Genomic DNA, 25,579 nt, shown 5'->3' with positions numbered 1-25,579 from the left:
GGTGAGATGTAGTGTACGAGGTTTGATCTGTGAGTAACACAGGGTGAGAGGTAGTGCACTAGGTTTGATCTGTGAGTCACACAGGGTGAGATGTAGTGTACTAGGTTTGATCTGTGAGTCACACAGGGTGAGATGTAGTGTACTAGGTTTGATCTGTGAGTAACACAGGGTGAGATGTAGTGTACTAGGTTTGATCTGTGAGTAACACAGGGTGAGATGTAGTGCACTAGGTTTGATCTGTGAGTCACACAGGGTGAGATGTAGTGTACTAGGTTTGACCTGTGAGTCACACAGGGTGAGATGTAGTGTACTAGGTTTGACCTGTGAGTCACACAGGGTGAGATGTAGTGCACTAGGTTTGATCTGTGAGTAACACAGGGTGAGATGTAGTGCACTAGGTTTGATCTGTGAGTCACACAGGGTGAGATGTAGTGTACTAGGTTTGATCTGTGAGTAACACAGGGTGAGATGTAGTGCACTAGGTTTGATCTGTGAGTCACACAGGGTGAGATGTAGTGCACTAGGTTTGATCTGTGAGTCACACAGGGTGAGATGTAGTGCACTAGGTTTGATCTGTGAGTCACACAGGGTGAGATGTAGTGTACTAGGTTTGATCTGTGAGTAACACAGGGTGAGATGTAGTGCACTAGGTTTGATCTGTGAGTCACACAGGGTGAGATGTAGTGTACTAGGTTTGATCTGTGAGTAACACAGGGTGAGATGTAGTGCACTAGGTTTGATCTGTGAGTCACACAGGGTGAGATGTAGTGTACTGGTGTGTGAATATTTCCCCTTTGTGATGGAATGCAGGCCAGAGGCAGTAAGGTCAGCCGATAGAGTCCAGAGCTCGTTGACGGCTGCTGGCTTGAATTTGATTCACCATCAGCTTGCCTTGTTCTCCGCTCTCCTCTCCGCCTCACTCTGCTCTGTTCTGCCTACGAAGCGTGTGTAGTCAACTAGAAAGCAGCACTAGCCTCTCATTACGCCGCCCAAACAAACTTTGTCTCTTTGCAGCTGTTTAACGGCCGCACGTCTGTTTTTGTTTGTTTTCTCGCCGTAAGATTATTGCACCTTTATGGTTGATCAGGGGCTTGAAGTAATCCCTGGCATCTGTTCAGAGAGAGGGGGGCGATGGAGAGGGAGCCTCCATCCACTCCTCTTTTATTTACCGGACTGACTGGGCCCGCTATTTCATCTCCAGCTGCCCGGCCGGCGGACTGCTCAGACGAGAGTGATGTAGAGGGCTGAGGCCACCGGAACAGGTTACACCAGCTATTTATTCCTCCCGAAATTAACACTCCTCCCAACAGCATCTGCCTCTTTTAGGAGGGAGGGAGGAAATGAATGTAGTAGTCACCCTTTTATTCAAATATATTTTGTAATATGTGCAGGAAAGTATATTTCTTGTTGGTGATGGTGCTGCACAAAACATAGGTCTAGTTGTGTCCATCCCTGCACTGTAGTGTTTCTCCTATATCTTAGCTGAGGAGACAGATGCTTGTTACCATCATGTGAATATTCCACTCAGATACTGTATTTACTTAGCCACAACAGTGTAGTTTTGGTTGGCACAGTAAAAGGACCATCCTCTCTGTTCTCCTTGTGCTCCACATGCTTCTAGTCTCAGGGGCCTGAATGTCCATATTTAGCTCAGTAACTCCAAAAAGCTTTCCACCACTGTAGGTTGACATTTCTCTTCATGTTATTGTACCCTTTTCCTAATTCAATCATAAACTACTTGCTGGAGTGAAGAGACAACAGCTCTAGCCCCCACCTTGTCATGCTGTGGCCATGGCTTCCTCCCCTCTGGTCATTATGGCAGGGAGACAGGAAGTTAATCGACGCTTTATTATCTCCCAGCCTGCACCTGGAAGCCATGTCATGCTCCCTCGCTCCCCAGCGGGACTCCTGCCAGCCTGAGATCCCTCCTCACCTTGGCTCCTTCCTCACCCTGGTTCCCCCAGCAGCCCCTTGGGCAGGCTCAGCCAGGATTAGGCTCTGGTGGTGCTGGTCACTGCCAGGACACACTCATCATGACACAGGACCAGGGGGAGGCTGCTTCTCAGCTCCTAGCCATAGATGTTCATCACACTGGGCATAGTGTGTGTGTGTGTGTGTGTGTGTGTGTGTGTGTGTGTGTGTGTGTGTGTGTGTGTGTGTGTGTGTGTGTGTGTGTGTGTGTGTGTGTGTGTGTGTGTGTGTGTGTGTGTGTGTGTGTGTGTGTGTTTATGCGAGTGTGTGTGTTTGTGCGTGTGTTTGTGCGTGTGTGTGTGTTTGTGCGTGTGCGTGTGTACTCTCTCCGACACTATGGGATTATTCTGTATGTGAATGGGGATTTATTCAGTTGATATTATCACTTGTTGCTGCGATTTCCGTTGTTGCTTCTCCCGTTATTGTTGACGTTATTTCCCCGTGTGGACAGGACAAGTAGCAGCACACATGAAGGGACATATTGTGTAAACATAGCCCATATACACAAAACGTTTTGTTCACACACCACACAGAGACACACACACACACATCCCTAGATATCGAAAGATGATATTATTGTAGGAGATGACACCAGGTCTCTCCTCCATGCCTCCTCATCTAGGTGTCTGTATGTCTGTCTCTCTGTCTGAGTAGCTGACAAATGCTCCGGCTGAGGGATGAATTGCTGGCTGTCACTGGTAATCATGAGGTTGTCTGGCAGCATCCAAAGTGCTGCCCATTAGTTTGGTGTGAGAATGGGTGGGTAGCCTGGCCTGCTATGCCTTTATACTCTGACTGACACAAGAGCCACTGTGATCATTGAAAACATGACAGCCCCTATAGTATCTCAATTATCTACACTGAACAAAAATAGAAACGCAGCATGCAACAATTTCAAAGATTTGACTGAGTTGCGGTTCATATAAGGAAAGTAAATTCATTAGGCCCTAATCTATGGATTTCACATGACTGGGAATACAGATATACATATGTTGATCACAGATACCTTTTTGGATCAGTAAACCAGTCAGTATCTGGTGTGACCACCTCATGCAGTACGACTCATCTCCTTCATATAGAGTTGATCAGGCTGTTGATTGTGGCCTGTGGAATGTTGTCCCGCTCCTCTTCAATAGCTGTGAGAAGTTGCTGGATATTGGCGGGAACTGGAACACACTGTCGTACATGTCGGTCCAGAGCATCCCTAACATGCTCAATGTCTGGTGAGTATGCAGGCCATTGGAGAACTGGGACATTTTCAGCTTACAGGAATGGTGTACAGATCCTTGCGACATGGGGCCGTGCATTATCATGGTGAAACATGAGGTGATTGCGGCTGATGAATGGCATGACAATGGGCCTCAGGATCTCATCATGGTATCTCTGTACATTCAAATTGCCATTGATAAAATGCAATTGTGTTTGTTGTTTGTAGCTTATGTCTGCCCATACCATAACCCCACCGCCACCATGGGGCACTCGGACATCAGCAAACTGTTGACATCAGCAAACCACTCATCAACCTGACGGCATACACGCTGTCTACCATCTACCTGGTACAGTTGAAAGTGGGATTCATCCGTGAAGAGCACACTTCTCCAGCGTGCCAGTGGCCAGAGAATTGTGAGCATTTCCCCACTGAAGCCGAACTGCAGTCAGATTAAGACCCTGGTGAGGACGACGAGCTGAGATGAGATGAGGTTCCCTTACATGGTTTCTGACAGTTTGTACAGAAATTCTTCGGTTGTGCAAACCCACAGTTTCATCAGCTGTCCAGGTATCTGGTCTCGGACGATCCTGCAGGTGAAGAAGCTGAATGTGGAGGTCCTGGGCTGGCATGGTTACTCGTGGTCTGCAGGTTGGACGTACTGCCAAATTCTTTAAAACAACACCGGAGGTGGCTTATTAGAGAAATGAACATTACATGATCTGGCAACAGCTCTGGTGGACATTCCTGCAATCAGCATGCCAACTGCACATTCCCCCAAAACTTGAGACATCTGTGGCATTGTGTTGTGTGACAAAACGGCACATTTTAGAGTGACCTTTTATTGTCCCCAGCACTAGGTGCACCTGTGTAAGGATCATGCTGTTTAATCAGCTTCTTGATATGCCATACCTGTCAGGTGGATGGATTATCTTGGCAAAGGAGACATGCTCACTAACAGGAATGTAAATACATTTGTGAACACAATTTGAGAGAAATAAGCTTTTTGTGCATATGGAACATTTCTGGGATATTTTATTTCAGCTCATGAAACATGGGACCTTTACGCTCTACATTTTGTGTTTATATTTGGGTTCAGTGTATATCTATCTATAGTAGCTGTAGCATCTCCTCACTGTACGTCATAGCATCTCCTTTACTGCACATGTAGAGGACTTTATAGTATCCACATACTAGTTAGCCTAGTTCCAGTACATGGCAATGTACTGTGTGAGTGGTGTGTGCTGATTATTCCAAGGCTAAAGAGTGGATGGCTACATAGATGGGTGTCAAGGGCAGATCAAAGCGGATTGGGGGGAGGATCGAAACCAAGGAAAATGAAAAGCCGCTCTCTGAATGTGAAACGCTGGAGACGTCAATCTGTGTGAGAAGCACCTTGAAGTCTTCGGAGGAGAGGTTGATCAAAACCTGCTTAACTAAGATGGTCACAAATAGGATCTGACCTCTGCTGCTGTGTGTTGCATCTCTTGTCTCTGTCTGTCTACTGTGTGCTACTTTACCCAATCTCCATTTACCTGGCTGGTCCTTTATAAGCATAGGACCTGCATCATGTCTTCTCTTTGCTCCCTCTGTGTTTGTGCTGTGTGTTCTCCTGTCTGAAGGTCAATGAACCGTGGTCTCCACAATGTATTAGCAACACTAGCTCCAGGTGACTGAAGCCTTTCCTTCTCTCCCTCCCTCCCTCCCTCCCTCCCTCCCTCCCTCCCTCCCTCCCTCCCTCCCTCCCTCCCTCCCTCCCTCCCTCCCTCCCTCCCTCCCTCCCTCCCTCCCTCCCTCTCTTCTCTCTCACAGGAAATTGCAGCTTACTTGATAACGTTTGAAAAGCATGAGGAATGGCTAACGACGTCCCCTAAAACAAGGTAAGCGAGATGTCGACGTCTTCCAAGAAATAACCACAAATAACATCTCTTCACAGAAAATACCACACTGTGCCTTTTATTTTGTAGGCTTCACTCCATAGTATAATTTTCTTCATTTGAGATATTTGTGTCTCGTGTCGAGTACCAGGAATCCCTACTGAACCCATTAGAAAACCACCCCCCCCATGTTGAGAGTTGGATAGTTGTTTAATATTACAAGCTGCCTGATGGCAGTTTGGAAAACTTTGCACCTTTCAGAAGCTATTTGAGCCAGACGAAGGAATATTAATGTTGACTAATTATTGCCTTTTAGCGGGCCAATTAAGACAACATGCACTCCTCTGGTCTCCGCTGTGAATGTGAGGCTAATGTGTTGGTATCTGTCTGCACATTCACACAATCTCCAATAGAACGAAGTAGGGTTGATTTGAGGGCTTGTTCTGCATGTGGGGAGGGAGGGAGGGAGGGAGGGAGGGAGGGAGGGAGGGAGGGAGGGAGGAGGGAGGGAGGGAGGGAGGGAGGGAGGGAGGAATGTGGATATGAATGTCAATAAGAAGTAACTTTTGTAAATGGAAAAATGATGGCACCACAGTGATTATATCCATGATATGTAGCATATGCCAAATAAGAAAACTCCTACCTACCCTGTCCTATCAAAGTATTTGTTTGTGTCTGACACATGGAATTAAATCTAAACAGTGTTGATGTTATTTCCACGGTAACAGTATTTACTCTTATTTATACCACCATAGTTCCCATCCTGGAAACCGAGTTTCCGACCGTGAATTATGTCATAAATCCACATCATTAACGCTGGTGGACATCTCTTTATTTGACGAGCTTTGAGTAACAGGCAGTGTTAGACTGTGCTGGACCTTGCCATTCTCTTCTGCGTGTAGAGCGAACACAGAACACACACACAACCAACCACCCACTGGGATCTACCACAACACATCCTGATGAGGAATTGACTCTGTGTTTAAATATATTCTAACCTTTCTCTATCATCAGCGTCCTTTACCTCCTTTACCTCCCCCTCCTCTCCCTTCCATCCCTGGTGTTATTAACAGTCCTCATCCATGTGTAACTGTACTGTTGGCCCTCAGATCAGATCAGACAGATCAGTCCTCTAGTTCCTCTCCTCTGCCTGCCAGGGACATTGATAATGGCTCCGCATAAAGAAAGTGGCAATGAATAATACGTTTCCCTGTGTAATTGTAGAAGATGGCCTAAAGAGCGCCCTGACTTCTACTCTACGCCTTTTTATCATCACCCCTCCCCAACAATGAACTCCCCCAACCAGGCCTCCTTGTCGTCAGACACCGGGGGAATATTTGACATTAGGCCCAATGTTATTAACGGCTGTCTCCAGGAACATGTAAAACAGCAGGCTCTGTTATCTTGCTGTACTTTACAGTAACTAGAATGAAAAAAGCAACACTCAGCGGTATTAACATAAGTACAGGAGCAGTACTCTGGAGAATGAAGGGACTAATAGACAATAACAGGGAAAGCTTTTGAGGCTCGAGTCACACATTGTCCAATCAGCATCCAGTTGGACTATAATGGTGATGGTGGTGGAGTCTGTGACTGACTGTCACCAGTCTGCTGGGTCCTAGAGACCACTGAGTCCTAGAGTCAGTCCTGACCTGTCAGGAACCATGTGTGGGTGCTGATGTTGCAGTAGATGTGGCACTGAGGGATGAGATGGAGGCCGGGGGCCAGACAGAACCACAGAGCCTACTTAGGAGGAGTGGACAGGAGCAGAGCTGCACCTTACATGGATGAGAGGAGCTGCTATATTATGGCTGTTATGGCATTTATGTAGGGGTGAGGGTGATACGGCCAGGCAGGCAGGAATGGAGGGGCTGCGGCTGTAGAGGCGGAGGCCGGGGGCTGGTGTAGTGTTTGTGTTCCTGAAGCTGTCCGTCAGAGAGAGAGAGAGGGTAAAGCTTTGTGACAGACCGGGGGGTAGCAGGGTGATTGATGGAGTCTGATTGATGGGCTGTAACCTTTCTGTTACAGCACTTTGCTGAGAGGTCAGGGGTTGTACAAGGGAGAGCTGTGCTTAAGGGCTGGACGGAGTGCCATTTGTCATCACACCCACATCAGAGAGTGTGTGCATGTGTGTGCACACGTATCTGTGTGAGGACAGGAGATACGACGTGCATTAGGAGGTACGAGGCTCTGTTGCCGGGTCAGTGGACTGAGCTGTGAAAGAGTCCAGCAGGCTGAGAGAGGCCAGCAGGCTGAGAGAGAGGCCAGCAGGTTGAGACAGCCACTTGGCTGAGAAAGAGGCCAGCAGGATTAGAGAGGGAGGCCAGCAGGCTGAGAGAGGCCAGCAGGCTGAGACAGCCACTAGGCTGAGAAAGAGGCCAGCAGGCTGAGAGAGGCCAGCAGGCTGAGAGAGGGGACAGCAGGCTGAGACAGCCACTAGGCTGAGAAAGAGGCCAGCAGGCTGAGAGAGAGAGGCCAGCAGGCTGTCAGAGAGAGTTCAGCAGGCTGTGAGAGAGAGGCCACCAGCCTGTGAGAGAGAGGACAGAAGGCTGAGAGAGAGAGGCCAGAGAGAGAGAGTTTGTTGATTTCAAAAAAGCCTTCGACTCAATCTGGCATGAGGGTCTGCTATACAAACTGATGGAAAGTGGTGTTGGGGGTAAAACATATGACATTATAAAATCCATGTACACAAACAACAAGTGTGCGGTTAAAATTGGCAAAAAACACACACATTTCTTCACACAGGGTCGTGGGGTTAGACAAGGATGCAGCTTAAGCCCCACCCTCTTCAACATATATATCAACGAATTGGCGCGGGCACTAGAAAAGTCTGCAGCACCCGGCCTCCCCCTGCTAGAATCCGAAGTCAAATGTCTGCTGTTTGCTGATGATCTGGTGCTTCTGTCACCAACCAAGGAGGGCCTACAGCAGCACCTAGATCTTATGCACAGATTCTGTCAGACCTGGGCCCTGACAGTAAATCTCAGTAAGACCAAAATAATGGTGTTCCAAAAAAGGTCCAGTCACCAGGACCACAAATTCAAATTCCATCTAGACACTGTTGCCCTAGAGCACACAAAAAACTATACATACCTTGGCCTAAACATCAGCGCCACAGGTAACTTCCACAAAGCTGTGAATGATCTGAGAGACGAGGCAAGAAGGGCATTCTATGCCATCAAAAGAAACATACATTTCAACATACCAATTAGGATTTGGCTAAAAATACTTGAATCAGTCATAGAGCCCATTGCCCTTTATGGTTGTGAGGTCTGGGGTCCGCTCACCAACCAAGACTTCACAAAATGGGACAAACCCCAAATTGAGACTCTAAAACACCAAATAATGCATGCAGAGCAGAATTAGGCCGATACCCACTAATTATCAAAATCCAGAAAAGAGCCATTAAATTCTACAACCACCTAAAAGGAAGCGATTCACAAACCTTCCATAACAAAGCCATCACCTACAGAGAGATGAACCTGGAGAAGAGTCCCCTAAGCAAGCTGGTCCTGGGGCTCTGTTCACAAACACAAACACACCCTACAGAGCCCCAGGACAACAGCACAATTAGACCCAACCAAATCATGAGAAAACAAAAAGATAATTACTTAACACATTGGAAAGAATTAACAAAAAAACAGAGCAAACTAGAATGCTATTTGGCCCTACACAGAGAGTACACAGCGGCAGAATACCTGACCACTGTGACTGACCCAAAATTAAGGAAAGCTTTGACTATGTACAGACTCAGTGAGCATAGCCTTGCTATTGAGAAAGGCCGCCGTAGGCAGACATGGCTCTCAAGAGAAGACAGGCTATGTGCTCACTGCCCACAAAATGAGGTGGAAACTGAGCTGCACTTCCTAACCTCCTGCCCAATTTATGACCATATTAGAGATACATATTTCCCCCAGATCACACAGATCCACAAAGAATTTGAAAACAAATCCAATTTTGAAAAACTCCCAAATCTACAGTGTGCCATCACAGCAGCAAGATTTGTGACCTGTTGCCACGAGAAAAGGGCAACCAGTGAAGAACAAACACCATTGTAAATACAACCCATATTTATGCTTATTTATTTTATCTTGTGTCCTTTAACTATTTGTACATTGTATATATATATATATATATATATATATATATATATATAATATGACATTTGTAATGTCTTTACTGTTTTGAAACTTCTGTATGTGTAATGTTTACTGTTCATTTTTGTTGTTTTTCACCTTATATATTCACTTTGTATGTTGTCTACCTCACTTGCTTTGGCAATGTTAACACATGTTTCCCATGCCAATAAAGCCCTTGAATTGAATTGAATTGAATTGAATTGAGTCCACCAGGCTGTGAGAGAAAGGCCAGAAGGCTGTGAGAGAGAGGCCAGCAGGCTGAGAGAGACAGTCCACCAGGCTGTGAGAGACAGTCCACCAGGCTGTGAGAGGACAGCAGGCTGTGAGAGAGAGAGGCCAGCAGGCTGAGAGAGAGAGTCCACCAGGCTGTGAGAGGACAGCAGGCTGTGAGAGAGAGGCCAGCTGGCTGAGAGAGCGAGTCCACCAGGCTGAGAGAGAAAGGCCAGCAGGCTGAGAGAGAGAGACCAGCAGGCTGAGAGAGAGAGGCCAGCAGGCTGAGAGAGAGAGGCCAGCAGGCTGAGAGAGAGAGACATTGCTTTGGCAATGTTAACACATGTTTCCCATGCCAATAAATCCCTTGAATTGAATTGAATTGAATTGAATTGAGTCCACCAGGCTGTGAGAGAAAGGCCAGAAGGCTGTGAGAGAGAGGCCAGCAGGCTGAGAGAGACAGTCCACCAGGCTGTGAGAGGACAGCAGGCTGTGAGAGAGAGAGGCCAGCAGGCTGAGAGAGAGAGGCCAGCAGGCTGAGAGAGAGAGTCCACCAGGCTGTGAGAGGACAGCAGGCTGTGAGAGAGAGGCCAGCTGGCTGAGAGAGCGAGTCCACCAGGCTGAGAGAGAAAGGCCAGCAGGCTGAGAGAGAGAGACCAGCAGGCTGAGAGAGAGAGGCCAGCAGGCTGAGAGAGAGAGGCCAGCAGGCTGAGAGAGAGAGGCCAGCAGGCTGAGAGAGAGAGGCCACCAGGCTGAGAGAGAGAGGCCACCAGGCTGAGAGAGAGAGAGGCCACCAGGCTGAGAGAGAGAGAGGCCAGCAGGCTGAGATAGAGAGAGGCCAGCAGGCTGAGAGAGAGAGAGAGAGGCCAGCAGGCTGAGATGGAGAGAGGCCAGCAGGCTGAGATGGAGAGAGGCCAGCAGGCTGAGATGGAGAGAGGCCGGCAGGCTGTGAGAGAGAGGCCGGCAGGCTGTGAGAGAGAGGCCGGCAGGCTGTGAGAGAGAGAGGCCAGCAGGCTAAGATAGAGAGCCAGCAGGCTGAGAGAGAGAGAGAGAGAGGCCAGCAGGCTGAGAGAGAGAGAGAGAGAGAGAGAGAGGCCAGCAGGCTGAGATAGAGAGGGGCCAGCAGGCTGAGATAGAGAGAGGCCAGCAGACTGAGATAGAGAGAGGCCAGCAGGCTGAGATAGAGAGAGGCCAGCAGGCTGAGATAGAGAGAGGCCAGCAGGCTGTGATCGAGAGAGGCCAGCAGGCTGTGAGATAGAGAGAGGCCAGCAGGCTGAGATAGAGAGAGGCCAGCAGGCTGAGATAGAGAGAGGCCAGCAGGCTGAGATAGAGAGAGGCCAGCAGGCTGAGATAGAGAGAGGCCAGCAGGCTGAGATAGAGAGAGGCCAGCAGGCTAAGATAGAGAGAGGCCAGCAGGCTGAGATAGAGAGAAGCCAGCAGGCTGTGAGATAGAGAGAGGCCAGCAGGCTGTGAGATAGAGAGAGACAGCAGGCGGTGAGATAGAGAGAGGCCAGCAGGCTGAGATAGAGAGAGGCCAGCAGGCTGAGAGAGAGAGAGAGAGAGCAGGCTGTGAGAAAGAGAGAGGCCAGCAGGCTAAGATAGAGAGAGGCCAGCAGGCTGAGAGAAAGAGAGGCCAGCAGGCTGAGAGAAAGAGAGGCCAGCAGGCTGAGATAGAGAGAGGCCAGCAGGCTGAGATGAAGAGAGGCCGGCAGGCTGAGATGGAGAGAGGCCAGCAGGCTGAGATAGAGAGAGGCCAGCAGGCTGAGATGGAGAGAGGCCAGCAGGCTGAGATGGAGAGAGGCCAGCAGGCTGAGATGGAGAGAGGCCAGCAGGCTGAGATAGAGAGAGGCCAGCAGGCTGAGATAGAGAGAGGCCGGCAGGCTGAGATGGAGAGAGGCCAGCAGGCTGAGATGGAGAGAGGCCGGCAGGCTGAGATGGAGAGAGGCCGGCAGGCTGAGATGGAGAGAGGCCGGCAGGCTGAGATGGAGAGAGGCCGGCAGGCTGAGATGGAGAGAGGCCGGCAGGCTGAGATGGAGAGAGGCCGGCAGGCTGTGATGGAGAGAGGCCGGCAGGCTGAGATGGAGAGGCCGGCAGGCTGTGAGAGAGAGGCCGGCAGGCTGTGAGAGAGAGGACGGCAGGCTTTGAGAGAGAGGCCGGCAGGCTGTGAGAGAGAGGACGGCAGGCTGTGAGAGAGAGGCCGGCAGGCTGTGAGAGAGAGGCCGGCAGGCTGTGAGAGAGAGGCCGGCAGGCTGTGAGAGAGAGGCCGGCAGGCTGTGAGAGAGAGGCCGGCAGGCTGTGAGAGAGAGGCCGGCAGGCTGTGAGAGAGAGAGGCCAGCAGGCTAAGATAGAGAGCCAGCAGGCTGAGAGAGAGAGAGAGAGAGGCCAGCAGGCTGAGAGAGAGAGAGAGAGAGAGAGAGGCCAGCAGGCTGAGATAGAGAGGGGCCAGCAGGCTGAGATAGAGAGAGGCCAGCAGGCTGAGATAGAGAGAGGCCAGCAGGCTGAGATAGAGAGAGGCCAGCAGGCTGTGATAGAGAGAGGCCAGCAGGCTGAGATAGAGAGAGGCCAGCAGGCTGAGATAGAGAGAGGCCAGCAGGCTGAGATAGAGAGAGGCCAGCAGGCTGAGATAGAGAGAGGCCAGCAGGCTAAGATAGAGAGAGGCCAGCAGGCTGAGATAGAGAGAAGCCAGCAGGCTGTGAGATAGAGAGAGGCCAGCAGGCTGTGAGATAGAGAGAGACAGCAGGCGGTGAGATAGAGAGAGGCCAGCAGGCTGTGAGAAAGAGAGAGGCCAGCAGGCTGAGATAGAGAGAGGCCAGCAGGCTGAGAGAGAGAGAGAGAGAGCAGGCGGTGAGATAGAGAGAGCAGGCTGTGAGAAAGAGAGAGGCCAGCAGGCTAAGATAGAGAGAGGCCAGCAGGCTGAGAGAAAGAGAGGCCAGCAGGCTGAGATAGAGAGAGGCCAGCAGGCTGAGATAGAGAGAGGCCAGCAGGCTGAGATGGAGAGAGGCCGGCAGGCTGAGATGGAGAGAGGCCGGCAGGCTGAGATGGAGAGAGGCCAGCAGGCTGAGATAGAGAGAGGCCAGCAGGCTGAGATGGAGAGAGGCCAGCAGGCTGAGATGGAGAGAGGCCAGCAGGCTGAGATGGAGAGAGGCCGGCAGGCTGAGATAGAGAGAGGCCAGCAGGCTGAGATAGAGAGAGGCCAGCAGGCTGAGATGGAGAGATGCCAGCAGGCTGAGATGGAGAGAGGCCAGCAGGCTGAGATGGAGAGAGGCCGGCAGGCTGAGATGGAGAGAGGCCGGCAGGCTGAGATGGAGAGAGGCCGGCAGGCTGAGATGGAGAGAGGCCGGCAGGCTGAGATGGAGAGAGGCCGGCAGGCTGAGATGGAGAGAGGCCGGCAGGCTGAGATGGAGAGAGGCCGGCAGGCTGTGATGGAGAGAGGCCGGCAGGCTGAGATGGAGAGGCCGGCAGGCTGTGAGAGAGAGGCCGGCAGGCTGTGAGAGAGAGGACGGCAGGCTGTGAGAGAGAGGCCGGCAGGCTGTGAAAGAGAGGACGGCAGGCTGTGAGAGAGAGGCCGGCAGGCTGTGAGAGAGAGGCCGGCAGGCTGTGAGAGAGAGGCCGGCAGGCTGTGAGAGAGAGGCCGGCAGGCTGTGAGAGAGAGGCCGGCAGGCTGTGAGAGAGAGGACGGCAGGCTGTGAGAGAGAGGCCGGCAGGCTGTGAGAGAGAGGACGGCAGGCTGTGAGAGAGAGGACGGCAGGCTGTGAGAGAGAGGCCGGCAGGCTGTGAGAGAGAGGACGGCAGGCTGTGAGAGAGAGGCCGGCAGGCTGTGAGAGAGAGGCCGGCAGGCTGTGAGAGAGAGGCCGGCAGGCTGTGAGAGAGAGGCCGGCAGGCTGTGAGAGAGAGGCCGGCAGGCTGTGAGAGAGAGGACGGCAGGCTGTGAGAGAGAGGCCTGCAGGCTATGATAAGCAGCAGGTCATGCATGGAGAACAAGGCAAGGACTGCATAGCTGCTCCACATCTCCATGTGTTTGTTTCCACTCTGAGACACGCAGGAAGCCAGGTCATTAACATGCTAAAGGGAGTGGGGACTGGGGGAGAGGGAGGCTGGGGTGAGTGGAGAGCTGATGGAGTTGACGCCAGCTGTTTGACCAAGATGACGCATAACCCAGGACATGGCCTGCATGAAGATGACACACTGCCAACACACTGCTATCACACAGCCAACACACTGCTATCACACAGCCAACACACTGCTATCACACAGCCAAAACACTGCTGTCACACAGCCAACACACTGCTGTCACACCGCCAACACACTGCTATCACACAGCCAACACACTGCTATCACACAGCCAACACACTGCTATCACACAGCCAACCCACTGCTATCACACAGCCAACACACTGCTATCACACAGCCAACACACTGCTATCACACAGCCAACACACTGCTAACACACAGCCAACACACTGCGGTCACACAGCCAACCCACTGCTATCACACAGCCAACACACTGCTATCACACAGCCAACACACTGCTATCACACAGCCAACACACTGCTAACACACAGCCAACACACTGCTATCACACAGCCAACACACTGCCAACATGGAGGATCAACAATGAATAGGCAAATTAGGAGTGCAATAGATATATTATATTATGTTATAATACATGTGTAGCCACCTACTCATTCCAGCCAGTGTTTGTGCTGGTTTGTTTTGGGTCCGTTTTGTTTGTTTATCCTTCCTGAATCAGAAGGGGCCTGGCACCAGCCAGGGGAGAGTAGTCGAGAAGCAGAGTGATTGATGTGCTCAGTCCTTGTAATACACATTCCCTTTCAGATAGGAAGTGCAACAGCGGTTAAAATCAATAGCAGCGCTCTCCTACTGACTGCTAGAACAGAACTACAGCTAATGCAGGCTGCACCTGTCAGAGCCAGGGAAGTTTCCCAACTAGGCTGGGCCTTACACTGTAATTTACACCCCAACGCTAGAGAGAGCTGCCTGCGCTGGCTTCCATTTCCATTAGAGAGAGAGCCTGGTATTATGGCTTTAATGAACGCCTGACCAGGAGTGTGATTTAAGATCGCTCTTACCATATACCTCTCCTCTGTCTCTGAAGGGAGGGAACAGACTTAAACTGATAATTAGGATTTCTACCCCCTGCATCCCACACCGATAGCCATGGTCATTTATTCTGTGAACCTTTTTTTAAAGTGCGGCCATCGCTAAAGCATGTAGTGTTAAGGCTGGCATGCTGCTGAGAGGACAATGAGAGCAGGGCAGAGCAGGGCCGGGCAGAGCAGGGCCGGGCAGAGCAGGGCCGGGCAGAGGAGAGTAGAGCAGGGCCGGGCAGAGGAGAGGAGAGTAGAGCAGGGCCGGGCAGAGGAGAGGAGAGTAGAGCAGGGCAGAGCAGGGCCGGGTAGAGCAGGGCAGAGCAGGGCCGGGCAGAGCAGGGCGGGGCAGAGCAGGGCCAGGCAGAGGAGAGTAGAGCAGGGCCGGGCAGAGGAGAGTAGAGCAGGGCCGGGCAGAGGAGAGGAGAGTAGAGCAGGGCCGGGCAGAGGAGAGGAGAGTAGAGCAGGGCCGGGCAGAGGAGAGTAGAGCAGGGCCGGGCAGAGCGTAGCAGAGGAGAGTAGAGCAGGGCCGGGCAGAGCGTAGCAGAGGAGAGTAGAGCAGGGCCGGGCAGAGGAGAGTAGAGCAGGGCCGGGCAGAGGAGAGTAGAGCAGGGCCGGGCAGAACGTAGCAGAGGAGAGTAGAGCAGGGCCAGGCAGAGCGTAGCAGAGGAGAGCAGAGCAGGGCCGGGCAGAGCGTAGCAGAGGAGAGCAGAGCAGGGCCGGGCAGAGCGTAGCAGAGGAGAGTAGAGCAGGGCCAGGCAGAGCGTAGCAGAGGAGAGCAGAGCAGGGCCAGGCAGAGCGTAGCAGAGGAGAGTAGAGCAGGGCCAGGCAGAGCGTAGCAGAGGAGAGTAGAGCAGGGCCAGGCAGAGCGTAGCAGAGGAGAGCAGAGCATGGCCGGGCAGAGCGTAGCAGAGGAGAGTAGAGCAGGGCCAGGCAGAGCGGAGCAGAGGAGAGTAGAGCAGGGCCAGGCAGAGCGTAGCAGAGGAGAGCAGAGCAGGGCCGGGCAGAGGAGAGCAGAGCAGGGCCGGGCAGAGCGTAGCAGAGGAGAGTAGAGCAGGGCCTGGCAGAGCGTAGCAGAGGAGAGTAGAGCAGGGCCGGGCAGAGCGTAGCAGAGGAGAGCAGAGAAGGGCCGGGCAGAGCGTAGCAGAGGAGAGTAGAGTAGGGCCTGGCAGAGCGTAGCAGAGGAGAGCAGAGAAGGGCCGGGCAGAGCGTAGCAGAGGAGAGTAGAGCAGGGCCTGGCAGAGCGTAGCAGAGGAGAGTAGAGCAGGGCCGGGCAGAGCGTAGCAGAGGAGAGCAGAGCAGGGTCGGGCAGAGCGTAGCAGAGGAGAGCAGAGCAGGGCCGGGCAGAGCGTAGCAGAGGAGAGTAGAGCAGGGCCTGGCAGAGCGTAGCAGAGGAGAGTAGAGCAGGGCCAGGCAGAGCGTAGCAGAGGAGAGCAGAGCAGGGCCGGGCAGAGCGTAGCAGAGGAGAGCAGAGCAGGGTCGGGCAGAGCGTAGCAGAGGAGAGTAGAGCAGGGCCAGGCAGAGCGTAGCAGAGGAGAGTAGAGCAGGGCCGGGCAGAGCAGGGCCAGGCAGAGCGTAGCAGAGGAGAGTAGAGCAGGGCCAGGCAGAGCGTAGCAGAGGAGAGCAGAGCAGGGCCGGGCAGAGCGTAGCAGAGGAGAGCAGAGCAGGGCCAGGCAGAGCGTAGCAGAGGAGAGCAGAGCAGGGCCGGGCAGAGCGTAGCAGAGGAGAGCAGAGCAGGGCCGGGCAGAGCGTAGCAGAGGAGAGTAGAGCAGGGCCAGGCAGAGCGTAGCAGAGGAGAGTAGAGCAGGGCCAGGCAGAGCGTAGCAGAGGAGAGCAGAGCAGGGCCGGGCAGAGCGTAGCAGAGGAGAGCAGAGCAGGGCCGGGCAGAGCGTAGCAGAGGAGAGTAGAGCAGGGCCAGGCAGAGCCGGGCAGAGCGTAGCAGAGGAGAGTAGAGCAGGGCCAGGCAGAGCGTAGCAGAGGAGAGTAGAGCAGGGCCGGGCAGAGCGTAGCAGAGGAGAGTAGAGCAGGGCCGGGCAGAGGAGAGGAGAGCAGGGCCGGGCAGAGCAGGGCCAGGCAGAGCGTAGCAGACGAGAGTAGAGCAGGGCCGGGCAGAGCGTAACAGAGGAGAGTAGAGCAGGGCCAGGCAGAGCGTAGCAGACGAGAGTAGAGCAGGGCCAGGCAGAGCGTAGCAGAGGAGAGTGGAGCAGGGCCGGGCAGAGCAGGGCCGGGCAGAGCGTAGCAGACGAGAGTACAGCAGGGCTGGGCAGAGCGTAGCAGAGGAGAGTAGAGCAGGGCCAGGCAGAGGAGAGTAGAGCAGGGCCGGGCAGAGCGTAGCAGAGGAGAGTAGAGCAGGGCCAGGCAGAGCGTAGCAGACGAGAGTAGAGCAGGGCCGGGCAGAGGAGAGTAGAGCAGGGCCGGGCAGAGCGTAGCAGAGGAGAGTAGAGCAGGGCCAGGCAGAGCGTAGCAGAGGAGAGTAGAGCAGGGCCAGGCAGAGCGTAGCAGAGGAGAGCAGAGCAGGGCCAGGCAGAGCGTAGCAGAGGAGAGCAGAGCAGGGCCGGGCAGAGCGTAGCAGAGGAGAGTAGAGCAGGGCCAGGCAGAGCGTAGCAGAGGAGAGCAGAGAAGGGCCGGGCAGAGCGTAGCAGAGGAGAGTAGAGCAGGGCCAGGCAGAGCGTAGCAGAGGAGAGTAGAGCAGGGCCAGGCAGAGCGTAGCAGAGGAGAGCAGAGCAGGGCCGGGCAGAGGAGAGTAGAGCAGGGCTGGGCAGAGTGTAGCAGAGGAGAGTAGAGCAGGGCCGGGCAGAGCGTAGCAGAGGAGAGTAGAGCAGGGCCGGGCAGAGTGTAGCAGAGGAGAGTAGAGCAGGGCCGGGCAGAGTGTAGCAGAGGAGAGTAGAGCAGGGCCGGGCAGAGCAGGGCCGGGCAGAGCGTAGCAGAGGAGAGTAGAGCAGGGCCGGGCAGAGCAGGGCCGGGCAGAGCGTAGCAGAGGAGAGTAGAGCAGGGCCGGGCAGAGCAGTGCCAGGCAGAGCGTAGCAGAGGAGAGTAGAGCAGGGCCGGGCAGAGCGTAGCAGAGGAGAGTAGAGCAGGGCCAGGCAGAGCAGGGCCGGGCAGAGCGTAGCAGAGGAGAGTAGAGCAGGGCCAGGCAGAGCAGGGCCAGGCAGAGCAGGGCCAGGCAGAGCGTAGCAGAGGAGGCCAGGGCAAGGGTGAAAAACTGAGGCCTTAGCTCTAGATAACGATCTGTTGGGGGATGTCAGTCAACCTCGTGCTATGCTTCATGCAATAAGGACCAGACATGAATGTCCATCACAAATGGATACCTGTGTTTTTAAAAATGTGCAACCCAGATGCAGACTACAGAGTTTATGCTGAGAGCTGTATGAGTAAAGAAGGAGGAGAGTTGTTGGACACCTTGGTGTCGTAGAGGGGTCACTCATTAACTACAGAGTATCCTTTTAAATGACACACATTACTATTACACAGGAACGGTTTCTGGTAACTGCAGCCAATCACAAAGTGGATCTGAGGGAGTGATCCAGTCCTTTCGACCAGTGTCTGTGTGGTGTGTGTTGTGTTGTGTGGTGTTTGCCTTTATGGTTCATGTCCTTCCCTATTCCCTTCAGTAGTCAGAGTGAACAAACACTGATATGTTATGGCTTCTGGAAACCAGCAAATGAAGCAGTGGGCTGTGTCAGCTATCCACCTCCGTTTCAACGCGCACACACACACACACACACACACACATACATACACGCACGCACACACATACACACACACACACACACATACATACACACACACACACACACACACACACACGCACGCACACACATACACACACACACTCACACCATGCACTCTCTTATATTGAAACTATCAAACAATAAGTACCTCTCCTCTGAGGGTCCCACAATGACACTGAACCTACCACCCCCTGTGTCCCAGCGTAATAGCCCTCTCTCCTCTCCTTTCTCCTCTCCTCTCCTTTCTCCTCTCCTTTCTCCTCTCCTCTCCTTTCTCCTCTCCTCTCCATTCTCCTCCTTTACTCCTCTCCTCTCCTTTCTCATCTCCTCTCCTTTCTCCTCTCCTCTCCTTTCTCCTCTCCTTTCTCCTCTCCTCTCCTTTCTCCTCTCCTCTCCATTCTCCTCCTTTACTCCTCTCCTCTCCTTTCTCATCTCCTCTCCTTTCTCCTCTCCTCTCCTTTTTCCTCCTCTCCTTTCTCCTCCTCTCCTTTCTCCTCTCTTCTCCTTTCTCCTCTCCTTTCTCCTCTCCTCTCCTTTCTCCTCCTCTCCTTTCTCCTTTCTCCTCTCCTTTCTCCGCTCCGCTCCTCTCCTTTCTCCTCTCATTTCTCCTCCTCTCCTTTCTCCTCTCCTCTCCTTTCTCCTCCTCTCCTTTCTCCTCTCCTCTCCTTTCTCCTCTCCTCTCCTTTCTCCTCTCCTTACTCCTCTCCTTTCTCCTCTCCTCTCCTTTCTCCTCTCATCTCCTCTCCTTTCTCCTCTACTCTCCTCTCCTTTCTCCTCTCCTCTCCTCTCCTCTCCTTTCTCCTCTCCCTTCTCCTCTTCTTTCTCCTCTCCTCTCCTTTTAACTCTCCTCTCCTTTCACCTCTCATTTCTCCTCTCCTTTCTCCTCTCCTTTCTCCTCACCTTTCTCTTCTCCTCTCCTTTCTCCTCTCCTTTCTTTTCTCCTCTCCTATCTCCTCTCTCCTCTCCATCCCTCTCCTCTCCTTTCTTCTCTCCATTCCTCTCCTCTCCTTTCTCCTCTCCTTTCACCTCTCATTTCTCCTATCCTTTCTCCTCTCCTTTCTCCTCTTGTTTCTCCTCTTGTTTCTCCTCTCCTTTCTCATCTCCTCTCCATTCCTCTCCTTTCTCCTCTCCATTCCTCTCCTCTCCTTTCTCCTCCCCTCTCCTTTCCCCCCTCCTCATTCCTCTCCTTTCTCCTCTCCATTCCTCTCCTCTTCTCTCCTCTCCTTTCTACTATCATTCCTCTCCTCTTCTCCGTTTTCCTCTCCTCTCCTCTCCTTTCTACTCTCATTCCTCTCCTCTCCTCTCCTTTCTACTCTCATTCCTCTCCTCTCCTCTCCTCTCCTCTCCTCTCCTTTCCTCTCCTCTCCTCTCCTCTCCTCTCCTCTCCTCTCCTCTCCTCTCCTCTCCTCTCCTCTCCTCTCCTCTCCTCTCCCTTCCCCCCACAGTCACAGCAGCTCTCCAAAATGAAGCAGAGTCCCTTCAGACAGCTTCCAAAGACAATGCTTTTATTAAAACCTACAGCACCACTGCCACCCCAGAGGCACGGACACACCAACCAAAAACAGACTAGCTAGCTAGAGCACTTCTAAGAGTAGAGGCAAGAAGAGAGCTGTGTGTAAGTGTGTGTGTGTGTGTGTTATAATGACTGCTTTAAAAAAAGGTGTGTGTGTCTATGCAAGTGAGTGTGTGTGTATGTGTGTGTGGGGGGATTTGTGTGTGGGTGTGTTTTGAATGAGTAATTGTGAATGTAAGTGAGCGTGTATTGTTAAGCTGCTGGTCAACATGATAGTGTGTTAATCTGGCCCAGCCCGTGGTAGTAAATCCGGTTATCCTCAGTCCCGTTTGTAGAGTGAACGCTTCTGTTACGTTGTCTGGCACGTGGTGTGAGACGTGCTCAATTGGACTAAGTGTGTGTGTGTGTCTGAGAAGGGCGTGTGATGGTGTTTGGGCCTAATGCTTTGTGGCACCATGGGCTGGCACTGGTTCAGAGGAGAGAGGAGAGTGGTGAAGGACAGAAGCAGTGTGGGAAGAGAGGAGGAACATAAAGTTGTTTATCAGCCAACTCTGCATCTGTAGGAGTATGTAACGTCTTTACAATCATTTACCTCATAATCACAGATTTAATTTAAAAACATTAGTACATGAGTCATGTTTCTATATGGGGGATTGTATAGCATATCCCCCTGTCACATAAAACATGAATGTCATAAGTACATAAATGTCAACAAATTATTGTCAGGTGTCATGGAGGTTTTGGTATATTGTTCTGTTTTATTTGAAGTCGCAGCCCTCTGAGAGCAGGCAGAGTAAACGTTGCCTCCCCTGCCCTCCCTCATCCCCCCACCATACCCAGCTGCCTTCCACACCCCACTGCTCTGCCTGGCCTCAGAGGACATAGTGTCCCAGTCTGCCTCTCGTCCAAGCCAAGGGCCTCACCAAAGGCAGCCATGCCAGCCTGGGGCATCCTGGGCTTGGGGACAAATCCACCAGGGAGAGTGTAGCGGCTGGAGTAGAGGTTACCTAGACAAAACACATAGAGTATGAAAGGAAGAAGAATGAGAGAGTAGAGAAGGAGAAAGTGAAAAATGGACATGGGAGGGAGAGTGAAGATGATGGAGCGAGAGCGGTTGAGAAACTGGAAACATGTCGATAATGGGAGAGAGTGGACGAGGTGGAGATGGGGGAGTCATGATGGATGTGGTGAGAAGACAGGGAGGGGGCTCACACACAAACAGAGCGAGAGCTGGGGAAACACAGGACAAAGGAAGAAAAAAGACGAGAGAAAAACAGAGTAGGTTAACAACAGCAGATAGAGACAGAACAACGTCAGCAATGGAGTCAACTGACAGAGAGGGGAAAGGAGAGAGGAGAGGAGAGAGGAAAGTGGGGAGAGGAGAGAAGAGAGGAGGAGAGAGGAGAGGAGAGAGGATAGTGGGGAGAGGAGAGAAGAGAGGAGGAGGAGAGAGAGAGGAGGGGAGAGGAGGAGAAAGAGGGAGAGGAGGAGCGGGAGAGGAGAGGAGAGGAGGAGAGAGGGAGAGGGGGAGAGGAGGGGGAGAGGAGAGAAGAGGGAGGGGAGAGGAGGAGAGAGGAGAGAGGATAGTGGGGAGAGGAGAGAAGGAGGAGGGGAGGAGGAGGGGAGAGAGAAAGTGGGGAGAGGGAGGAAGAGAGGAGGAGAGGAGAGGAGGGGAGAGTGGGGAGAGGAGAGAAGAGAGGAGGGGAGAGGAGGAGAGGGAGAGGAGGGGGAGAGGAGAGAGAGAGGGAGGAGAGAGGAGAGGAGAGGAGTGGGGAGAGGAGAGAAGAGAGGAGGGGAGAGGAGGAGAGAGGAAAGCGGGAGAGGAGAGCGGGAGAGGAGGAGAGAGGAGCGGGGAGAGCGGGGAGAGGAGGAGAGGAGAGCGGGGAGAGGAGAGGAGAGGGGAGAGGAGGAGAGAGGAAAGCGGGGAGAGAGGAGGAGAGGAGGAGGAGAGCGGGGAGAGGAGGAGAGGAGAGGAGAGGGGGAGAGGAGGAGAGAGGAGGAGGGAGAGGAGGAGAGGAGAGGAGAGCGGGGAGAGGAGGAGAGAGGAGAGCGGGGAGAGGAGGAGAGGAGAGGAGAGCGGGGAGAGGAGGAGAGGAGGGAGAGGAGAGGAGGAGAGAGGAGAGCGGGGAGGAGAGGAGAGAGAGGAGAGGAGAGCGGGGAGAGGAGGAGAGCGGGAGAGGAGGAGAGGGGGAGAGGGGGGAGAGGAGGAGAGAGGAGAGGAGAGAGAGCGGGGAGAGGAGAGGAGAGGAGAGGAGGAGAGGAGAGCGGGGGAGAGGAGAGAGGAGAGAGAGGGGAGAGGGGAGAGGGGAGAGGAGAGAGGAGAGGGGGAGGAGAGAGGGGAGAGGGAGGGGAGAGGAGAGTGGGGAGAGGAGAGGAGAGAGGGGAGAGGAGAGAGAAGAGGAGAGAGGGGAGAGGAGAGGAGAGAGGAGAGGAGAGAGGGGAGAGGAGAGGGGAGAGGAGAGCAGGGAGAGGAGAGAGGGGAGTGGGGAGAGGAGAGGAGAGCGGGGAGGGGAGAGGAGAGAGGAGAGGGGAGAGGAGAAGAGAGGAGAGGGGAGAGGATGTAAACGCTCAATAGATGAACTGAGAGAGGGAAAGAGGGAGAGAGCTGTGCCAAGTGCCTCACTTTCTTGCCAACTTAATAGAGCCGTGTCCTTTAAAGTAATACCTAGCTGAACTCCAGGAAGCAGAATGGCCTGAGGCTGTGAACCATGGACAGGACTGGAGACTAGATGGATGGTTCTTTACATCCTAGGTGATGTATACTAGCCTACTTTAGAAAGGCCCTTCTCCTCAGCTTCCTCTGTTCAGCATATCCAGCCACCAACTGTACAAGGACAAAGACTGACAATGAGGAGTATTAATAACAGGATCGACTGTATGAACTAGCCTTTATCCTGCAAACTACTCCTGCTATGACAAAGCATCAGACAAAAGGCTTGATGGAGTTGAGTTTTAAGGTTAATGAAGCAGTACTATAGTCCCTATAGCCACCAGTAGTCTGAAAACAAACAGCAGACAGCCCTGTGTTGGTATGTATGTCAATACGTAGGAGGAGGAAATGAAGTGCAGACAGTGACTGACCACAGGAGGAGGAGAAAGAGGTTGGATAAATAGAATGGAGGGAGGAAGTTGATCTCAAGCAGGTGTTGAAGGGGAAAGTGTCAGCCAAGCGGGCTGAGATGGAGAACAAGTGCTGCCTCTGCACCGGGACAATAAAAACTTCATTCAATTAGTGCTTCTGCACAGGTGAGTAGAGCACAGAGCAGGGAGTGGGCCAGAGCCACAGAGCAGGGAGTGGGCCAGAGCCACAGAGCAGGGAGTGGGCCAGAGCCACAGAGCATAGAGCAGGGAGTGGGCCAGAGCCACAGAGCATAGAGCAGGGAGTGGGCCAGAGCCACAGAGCACAGAGCAGGGAGTGGGCCAGAGCCACAGAGCACAGAGCAGGGAGTGGGCCAGAGCCACAGAGCAGGGAGTGGGCCAGAGCCACAGAGCACAGAGCAGGGAGTGGGCCAGAGCCACAGAGCAGGGAGTGGGCCAGAGCCACAGAGCACAGAGCAGGGAGTGGGCCAGAGCCACAGAGCAGGGAGTGGGCCAGAGCCACAGAGCACAGAGCAGGGAGTGGGCCAGAGCCACAGAGCACAGAGCAGGGAGTGGGCCAGAGCCACAGAGCACAGAGCAGGGAGTGGGCCAGAGCCACAGAGCACAGGGCAGGGAGTGGGCCAGAGCCACAGAGCACAGAGCAGGGAGTGGGCCAGAGCCACAGAGCACAGAGCAGCCACAGAGAACAGAGACGCACATGGTTGTCAGAGAGTGGGGCCAGAGGCAGAGGTACAGCAGTACACACGGAGACACAGCCCTGCACACCTCCCACACACGGACATGCATGTACTTACTGCATACTCAATGTATACACATACCCTCAATATGGACAATATACACACATTTACTGTACATCAGCCTACACACACCCCCCAGGCTAGTACACAGACCCGTCTGTCTCCTCCTCTCCTGCTGCCTGCACATTCCTCTTCTCCTCACCTTCTCTCACCATTCCCATTGTTCTATTTCTTCTTTCCCTCTTCTTGTCCACCTCTCCGTCCTGCATAGTACTGCAGGGTTTTCCAAAGTCTGTCCTGGCCCCCCGGGTGCAGCTTATGTTTTTTAACCCAGCACTACACAACTGACTCAAATAAGCTTTCAAGCTTTGATTATTGGAATCAGCTGCATAGTGCTAGGGCCAAAAACAAGACGGGGGGGTCAGAACTGACATGGGGAAGCCCTGTATTAGTCCACTCTGTTGGTCTCTAGCAGCAGCCTTATGGTTGCATCAGCTTGTATTGGGAGCTTAAAGTCCCTATTTTGGTTGTGTCACACCCTGCCTATCTGCTGGGTGCTGTCCTGTAGGCATATGGTGAGAGTAGATCCCGGATCCCGTACCCGTCTCTGAGGCCCCCAGGGGCCCCCCATCAAAGCCCCCCTCATCAGGCCTTGAATCTGGGCCACAGATATGTCATTAGGGTGGTCATGGAATAGTGCACTCTGATTGGTCAGTCCTACCAGCCTACAGGACGGTTCCTGGCACAGGGGACCAGCAGCACAGTAAGACCTCCTCCCAGTCAGCCCAAAACACACAATGTGCTTCCCAATTGACACCCTATTACTTAAATAGTGCACTACTTTTGACCAGAGCTGGTCAAAAGTAGTGTACTATATAGGGAATAGGGTGCCATTTGAGACACAGTCACAGAGAGGATGGGAGAGGACAGGACACAGCCCCAATCATACTGTTTGGTGTTATGTAAAAAGAAGGAGAAAATAGGTACTGGAAGACTGCCAGGGAACTGGGTGAATCATCTACAAAACACAGGCGCACGCACGCACACGCACACACACACACACACACACACGCACACGCACACACGCACGCGCACGTACGCACGCGCACGCGCACGCACACACACACACAAACTGGGCCTGTCCCATTCTACTTTGCCACATGCGGCACTCACTCCAGCTGGGCTTCAGTGTGCAGGAAGTACGCGAGGTGACACTCGCCTAGCACTCTTTTAGCATGTCGTGTGACAGGCTAGCGGTGGGGTAGACCTCACTCCCCTCCCTCATCATTAGGAGAGGCATCCTGGGTATGAGATGTACTTATCCACCCAGGCCTCTTGTGGATGTGTGTCGTAAGACCACATCATGTATGATATAAGCAACCACTGGTACTCAAACCTTCACTATTTCCTCCGTTCTTTTTCTCTCTTTTCTCCCCCATAACCCGAACCCCGTAATCCTGACCCTAACCCTGTAACCCTAACCCTGTAACCCTAACCCTGTAACCCTAACCCTGTAACCCTAACCCTGTAACCCTAACCCTGTAACCCTAACCCTGTAACCCTAACCCTGTAACCCTAACCCTGTAACCCTGTAACCCTAACCCCGTAACCCCTGTAACCCTAACCCTGTAACCCTAACCCTGTAACCCTAACCCTGTAACCCCCTAACCCCCCTGTAACCCTAACCCTGTAACCCTAACCCTGTAACCCTAACCCTGTAACCCTAACCCCGTAACCCCTCTGACCCTGTAACCCTAACCCTGTAACTCTAACCCTGTAACCCTAACCCTGTAACCCTAACCCTGTAACCCTAACCCTAACCCCGTAACCCTAACCCTGTAACCCTGACCCTAACCCCGTAACCCTATAACCCTGACCTTCGACATGCAGAAGTTTATCCTACAGGAGGGTGGTAGACATGCAGAGGTTTATCCTACAGGAGGGTGGTAAGACATGCAGAGGTTTATCATACAGGAGGGTGGTAGAC

At 53.1% G+C, this 25,579-nt stretch overlaps 1 protein-coding gene across 1 annotated transcript in view; it reads left to right on the top strand.

Annotated features, from left to right (window-relative positions):
- Nucleotides 1-25,579, top strand: part of LOC118360558 (calmodulin-binding transcription activator 1-like) — a 674,662-nt gene that overhangs the window by 230,206 nt on the left and 418,877 nt on the right. Inside the window, 1 exon segment of the mRNA XM_052485146.1 lies at nucleotides 4,991-5,058. Coding sequence (XP_052341106.1) covers nucleotides 4,991-5,058 — 68 coding nt within the window.

The sequence above is a fragment of the Oncorhynchus keta genome, chromosome 28 (genome assembly GCF_023373465.1).
Source record: "Oncorhynchus keta strain PuntledgeMale-10-30-2019 chromosome 28, Oket_V2, whole genome shotgun sequence".
NCBI lineage: Eukaryota > Metazoa > Chordata > Actinopteri > Salmoniformes > Salmonidae > Oncorhynchus > Oncorhynchus keta.
The sequence above is the reverse complement of the archived record's forward strand: the minus strand, read 5'-3'. Positions and strand labels throughout refer to the sequence as shown.